Raw genomic sequence first — 6,794 nt, 5'->3', positions numbered from 1 at the left:
TCCTCTGTTAACCTCTGCCACCCAAAATCCTCCTTTGCCACCCCAAAATCCTCCTTTTCCTGTCCCATTTCCACCCCAAATCCCCCCAAATCTCACCCCAAATCCCCCCAAATCTCACCCCAAACCCCCAAAATCTGCCCCCAAATCTCCCCCAACCCCCCAAATCCCACAAATTTCGCCCCAAATCTCCCAACCCCCCAAATCCCCTTTTTGTGTGTCCTTTTTCAGGTTTATTTCACCCACAAAGAGGCACCCGGACCATCCATAACTCTTTATTTTTATTGTCCTCTATTGTGCTAAACCCTAATTGTCCAAATCTTTATTCCTCTGTCTTTATTTCTCTTTCTAGAACCATTTTATTCCTATTCAACTTTTCAAATTTTAAAACACGAGGGAGTGGCGTTTTTCACAGGGCTGTCCCCTCAGAGGGTGGGGCTGTCCCCTCAGGCAGTGGCATCACCCTCAGGGCTGTCCCCTGTCTGGGGCTGTCCCCTCAGGGGCTGGCCTTGCTGCCAGGGCTGTCCCCTCAAAGGGTGGCCTTGCCCTCAGGGCTGTCCCCTGTCTGGGGCTGTCCCCTCAGAGGGAGGCCTTGCTGTTGGGGCTGTCCCCTCAGGCATGGCCGCCCCCTGAGGGCTGTCCCCCTCTCTGGGGCTGTCCCCTCAGAGGGAGGCCTTGCTGTCAGGGCTGTCCCCTCAGTTCATGGCCTCCCCCTCAGGGCTGTCCCCTCTCTGGGGGCTGTCCCCTCAGGCAGTGGCGTGGCCCTCAGGGCTGTCCCTCAGAGGGTGGCCTCACCCTGGAGGCTATTTTCTGTCTGGGGGCTGTCCCCTCAGAGGGTGGCGGGGCTGTCCCCTCAGGCATGGCCTCCCCCTCAGGGCTGTCCCCTCGCTGGGGCTGTCCCCTCAGAGGGTGGCCTCCCTGTTGGGGCTGTCCCCTCGGGGCTGTCCCCTCTCTGGGCTGTCCCCTCAGTTCATGGCCTCCCCCTCGGGGCTGTCCCCTCAGTTCATGGCCTCCCTCTCGGGGCTGTCCCCTCGGTTCATGGCCTCCCCCTCGGGGCTGTCCCCTCTCGGGGCTGTCCCCTCAGTTCATGGCCTCCCCCTCGGGGCTGTCCCCTCCGTCCAGCAGCCCGTAGTGCGCGTGGCTCTGGCAGGGCCGCTGCAGGGGATGCGCCAGCAGCTTGGCCATGCAGTTGTGCAGCTCCAGTGCCGGCCCTGCCAGAGGCACCTCGTACTTGTAGTTGGTGCCTTTGGTGTCCAGGCTGCCGAAAAACCCGAACATGTCCTGGGGAGGGACACACAGGGGCACAGTGGGGTCAAAGGTGGCTTGTTCTGACCTTAAATTCTGAGAAATTTCCTCTTTTTGCCCAAAATTTTCCCCCCAAATTCTGTTCTTTTGTCACCCCGTTGTTGGTGATGCCCCACTCTCTCTGGCCTCCTAAATCCCCCACAAACCTGCCTCACTTCCACCCCATTTCCCCCCAAACTCCCCATTCCTACCCCATTTCCCCCTAAATCTTTAAATTCCCACCCCATTTCCCCTAAATCCCATTCCCACCCTATTCCCCCCTAAACCCACCCCATTTTCCCCTAAATTCCCCCATTCCCACCCATTTCCCCCCCATTTCCTCTTTTTTCCCCAATTTCCCCCCATTTCCCATTTTTCCCCCCAAAATCCCTCCCACATCCCCTCCAAACGCCCCCACTCCCACAAAAAGGGTGAAAATCTGGGGGAAAATTTGGAGGGAGGGGGAAGAAAATAAAAAAGGAAAAACGGGGACAAATGAGAGAAAAAATGGGGGAATTTTGGGGGGGGGAAAAAGAGGAATTGAGGGAAACTGGGGGGAATTTGGGAGGAATTTGGGGAATTTAGGGGAATTTGTTCCCCTTCACCTTCCAGCTGCTCTCATCCTCCTTCTCGTCCAGCCCGTTGTGGATGTAAACGACGTCAAAGAAGAAATAGGGGCACTGCAGCAGCTTCTGGGGGAAAAGGGGGGATTTGGGAGGGTTTGGGGGGAGATTTAGGGAATTTGAGGGGTTTGGGGGGAGATTTGGGGGGTGTGGGGTGGAAATGGGGGATTTTGGGGTGGAAAAAGGAGAATTTTGGGTGGAAAGGGGGAATTTTGGGTGGAAAAATGGGGATTTTGAGGGTGGCACAAGGATTTTGGGGTGGCACAGACCTTGACGTGCTTGCCCCCACAGAAGTGGGGCTGGCAGCGCAGGAACGGGGGGGTTTTGGGGGTGGCACAGGGGGGATTTTGGTGGCACAGGGGTTTTGGGGTGGCACAGGGGGTTTGGGGTGGCACAGGGGGTTTGGGGTGGCACAAGGGGATTTTGGTGGCACAGGGGTTTTGGGGTGGCACAGGGGGTTTGGGGTGGCACAGACCTTGACGTGCTCGCCCCCGCAGAAGTGGGGCTGGCAGCGCAGGAACGGGGGGGTTTTGGGGGTGGCACAGGGGGTGGCACAGGGGGTTTGGGGTGGCACAGGGGGTTTGGGGTGGCACAGACCTTGACGTGCTCGCCCCCACAGAAGTGGGGCTGGCAGCGCGGGCGCCCGAACACCAGGATGGTTCTGACCACGAAGGGCGGGGGGATGGTCTGGACATTGTCGGTCACCGGCAGCTCCACCTTCTGCTGGCTGCAGGGGACAGGGACACGGGGACAGGGATGGGGACAGGGACAGCGTGGGGACAGGGGACACAGGGAACAAGGACACGGGGACAGGGACAGGGACACGGGGACAGGGATGGGGGACACGGGGACAGTGTGGGGGACAGGGACCACGGGGACAGGGACGGGGACACGGGGACAGCGTGGGGACAGGGACAGCGTGGGGACAGGGACAGCGTGGGGACAGGGACACGGGGACAGGGACACGGGGACAGGGACGGGGACACGGGGACAGGGACACAGGGACAGGGACAGCGTGGGGACAGGGACAGCGTGGGGACAGGGACATGGGGACAGGGACACGGGGACAGGGACAGGGACATGGGGACAAGTGTGGGGACAGGGACACAGGGACAGCGTGGGGACAGGGATGGGGACACGGGGACAGGGACAGCGTGGGGGACAGGGACAGCGTGGGGACAGGGACAGGGACACGGGGACAGTGTGGGGACAGGGATGGGGACATGGGGACAGGGACACGGGGACAGCATGGGGACAGGGACAGCGTGGGGACAGGGACACGGGACAGGGACGGGGACAGGGGACAGGGATGGGAGAGGGGGCACCCATGAGGACAGGGACCAGGACAGGGTGGCACCCACGGGGACAGGGCTCAGGTGCCACCCTCCCCTGGCACCCTCCAAGCCCTCCTGCCCCCCCACCAGAACATTCTGGAAGCCCCCGGTGCTCACATGAGGTTGAAGAGCCCGTCCAGATCTGAGCTCGAGGTCAAGGCTGCTCCTGGCACCTGTGCCACCCCCAGGGCCACCCAGACACCCGTGCCACCCCCAGGGCCACCCTGGCACCTGTGCCACCCCTAGGGTCACCCCAGGGCCACCCTGACACCTGTGCCACCCCCAGGGCCACCCAGACACCTGTGCCACCCCCAGGGACACTCCCAGGGCCACCTCGCACATGTGCCACCCCAGGGCCACCCCCAGGGCCACCCTGGCACCTGTGCCACCCCTAGGGTCACCCCAGGGCCACCCTGACACCCCGATGCCACCCAAGGGACCCCAGTGGCGCCCCGGTGGCAAAGAAGGGGACAGCCCTGGCACCCAGGACACCCAGAACGCCCCGGTGGCACCCTGGCACGCGGTGGCACGGCAGGATACTGAAGGACTGGCACACGACGGTGTCCAGGTCGTAGAGGCAGCTGCAAACCTCGCGGGGATCCGACGTGAACCCCGAGAGCTGCGGGGGCACCGGGCTGGCACCGGGGCTGGCACCGGGCCTGTCCCTTGTCCCATCCCTGTGTCCCTCCCTGCCCCTTGTGCCACTCCCTTTGCCCTGTGCCCATCCCTGTCCCCTCTGCCAATCCCACATGCCCATCCTGTCCCTGTCCCCAACCCGTGCCCATCCTGTCCCTGTCCCCAGCTCGTGCCCATCCCTGTCCCCACCCTTGTCCCCCTGCCAGTCCCCCATGCCCATCCCTGTCCCTGTCCCCAACCCGTGCCCATCCCTGTCCCTGTCCCCATCTATGTCCCTGTCCCCATCTTGTGCCCATCCCTGTCCCCACCCTTGTCCCCCCTGCCAGTCCCCATGCCCATCCCTGTCCCCAGCCCATCCCCCTGCCCCCTGGCACCTCAGCCCCCCACTGTCCCCATCCCTGTCCCCTCTGCCAGTGCCCCGTGCCCATCCCCATCCCCACCCTGTGCCCATCCCTGTCCCTGTGCCCGTGTCACCCACCCAGGTGGCATCGTTGTTCACCACCACCAGGGCGAACTCGTGGCTTTTGTCGATTTTGTGTTTGGTCCTGACGAACATCTCGATCATCTTCTGTGCCACCGTCAGGGCATTGCTGCGGCACCTGCGGGCACCGGGGCACCACTGACACCCCAAAACACCACAAACCCCAAAACACAAACCCCAGAAACACCACCAACCCCAAAACACCACCAACCCCAGAAACACAAACCCCAGAAACACCACAAATCCCCCCTGGCACCCCAAAACACCGCACAAACCCCAAAAACCACACCTGGCACCCCAAAAACCTCACCTGGCACCAACAGGCACCGGGTCAGGGACCCCAAAACCAGGAGGGACAGGGATGGACACACGGACAGGGACAAATCAGTGCTGGGGCTCAGGGCCCCAAAGCCAGCCCCCCGGCACTGTCCCCTGTCCCCATCCCCTGTCCCCATCCCCTGTCCCTGTCCCCATCCCCTGTCCCTGTCCCCATGCCCTGTCCCCATCCCCTGTCCCCATCCCCTGTCCCTGTCCCCATCCCCTGTCCCTGTCCCCATCCCCTGTCCCCATGCCCTGTCCCCATCCCCTGTCCCTGTCCCCATGCCCTGTCCCCATCCCCTGTCCCCATGCCCTGTCCCCATGCCCTGTCCCTGTCCCCATGCCCTGTCCCTGTGCCCGTGCCCTGTCCCCATGCCCTGTCCCATGCCCTGTCCCCTGTCCCCATGCCCTGTCCCCATCCCCTGTCCCCGTGCCCGTGCCCTGCCCTGGCACTGACCCGTTGAAGGACTCCAGTTTGGGCACTGCCATCTCCTCGGCCAGGTCCAGGCAGATGATCTGGGGGGGCACAGCTGAGACCCCCCAAGTGTCCCCAGGGACCCCCAGAGTGTCCCCAGAGTGTCCCCAGGGACCCAGCGTGCCCCCATTCCCCTCCCAGGTCATCCCAGTCCCCCTCCAGCCCCTTCCAATTCCCTCCCAGTTGCCCCCAACCCCTTCCCAGTCCCTCCAATTCCCCCCAAACCCCTCCCAGTCCCCCCCAATCCCATCCCAGTCCTTCCAATTCTCTCCCAATCCCCTCCCAGTCCATCCCAGTCCCTCCAATTCCCTCCAATCCCCTCTCAGTCCCCCCCAATCCCTTCCCAGTCCGTCCCAGTCCCCCGCAATCCCTTCCCAGTCCCTCCAATTTTCTCCCAGTCCCCTCCCAGTCCATCCCAGTCCCTCCAATTCCCCCCAATCCCCTCCCAGTCCCCCCCAATCCCTTCCCAGTCCATCCCAGTCCCCCCCAATCCCCTCCCAGTCCCCCCCAATCCCTTCCCAGTCCATCCCAGTCCCTCCAATTCCCCCCCAATCCCATCCCAGTCCCTCCAATTCTCTCCCAGTCCCCTCCCAGTCCCTCCAATTCCCCCAATCCCCTCCCAGTCCATCCCAGTCCCTCCCAATCCCCTCCCAGTCCCCCCCCAATCCCCTCCCAGTCCATCCCAGTCCCTCCAATTCCCCCCAATCCCCTCCCAGTCCATCCCAGTCCCCCCCAATCCCCCCCCAGTCCATCCCAGTCCCCCCCAATCCCCTCCCAGTCCCCCCCCCCCTCCCCCCCATTTCCTCACCACCTTCTCGGGGCAGTTCACCCGCGGTGTTCTCACGGTCACCTCGCCGTGCTGGGCACCGCCGGGGCCGTGCCAGGCCGTGCCAGGCTGCCCGGGGGGGCTGTGCCCGGCGCTGGCCGCCTCGCCCTCGCCCTCGCTCCGGTTGCCCACGGCCTCTGCCCGGGTGCCCTCGCTCCGGGTGCCCACGGCCTCTCCTCGGTTGCCCACAGCCTCCCCCCGGGTGCCCACGGTGTCCCCTCGAGTGCCCACGGTGCCCAGGCCGCTCGGGGCCCGGTCCTCGGCGCCCTCGGGGTTGGAGCGGGTGCGAGGGCCGAACTTCTGGAAGCTTCTCCTCCTCATCCTCGGCCGCGCTGCCCGGCTCCGACGGGTCCATGCTGGAACTGGGGGGGCTGGGAGCCCAAAAATGGGGGTGTGCTGGGGCTGGGAGCCCAAAGTCAGGGGGTTTGGGGTGCGGTGGGGCTGGGACCCCAAAATCAGGGGGTTTGGGGGTGCAATGGGGCTGGGACCCCAAAATCAGGGGGTTTGGGGTGCGATGGGGCTAGGACCCCAAAATTAGCGGGTTTGGGGTGCAGTGGGGCTGGGACCCCAAAATCAGGGGGTTTGGGGTGTGGTGGCTGGGACCCCAAAATTAGCGTGTTTGGGGGTGCAATGGGGCTGGGACCCCAAAACCGGGGGGGGGTTCTATGTGCCAGGGACCCCAAATCAGAGGGTCAGGGGGTCCTGTGTGCCTGGACCCCAAAACCAGGGGGTGCTGTGTGGCTGGGACCCCAAATCAGCAGCTTTGGGGTGCTGTGGGGCTGGGACCCCAAAACCAGGGGATTCTCAGTGCCTGGGACCC

At 63.9% G+C, this 6,794-nt stretch overlaps 1 protein-coding gene across 1 annotated transcript; it reads right to left on the bottom strand.

Moving 5' to 3' along the window:
* Nucleotides 1-256: 256 nt before the first annotated feature.
* On the bottom strand, nucleotides 257-6,340 carry BABAM1 (BRISC and BRCA1 A complex member 1). The gene is given in 10 exon segments (XM_064396350.1): nucleotides 257-713; nucleotides 1,066-1,278; nucleotides 1,887-1,973; nucleotides 2,502-2,631; nucleotides 3,356-3,380; nucleotides 3,779-3,857; nucleotides 4,353-4,473; nucleotides 5,131-5,189; nucleotides 5,957-6,265; nucleotides 6,267-6,340. Coding segments are annotated over 9 exon segments (1,074 nt in total). The 5' UTR covers nucleotides 6,330-6,340; the 3' UTR covers nucleotides 257-713; nucleotides 1,066-1,077.
* Nucleotides 6,341-6,794: the final 454 nt, after the last annotated feature.

This window comes from Passer domesticus, chromosome 21, assembly GCF_036417665.1.
Source record: "Passer domesticus isolate bPasDom1 chromosome 21, bPasDom1.hap1, whole genome shotgun sequence".
Lineage (NCBI taxonomy): Eukaryota > Metazoa > Chordata > Aves > Passeriformes > Passeridae > Passer > Passer domesticus.
This window is presented reverse-complemented; position numbering and strand designations above follow the sequence as displayed.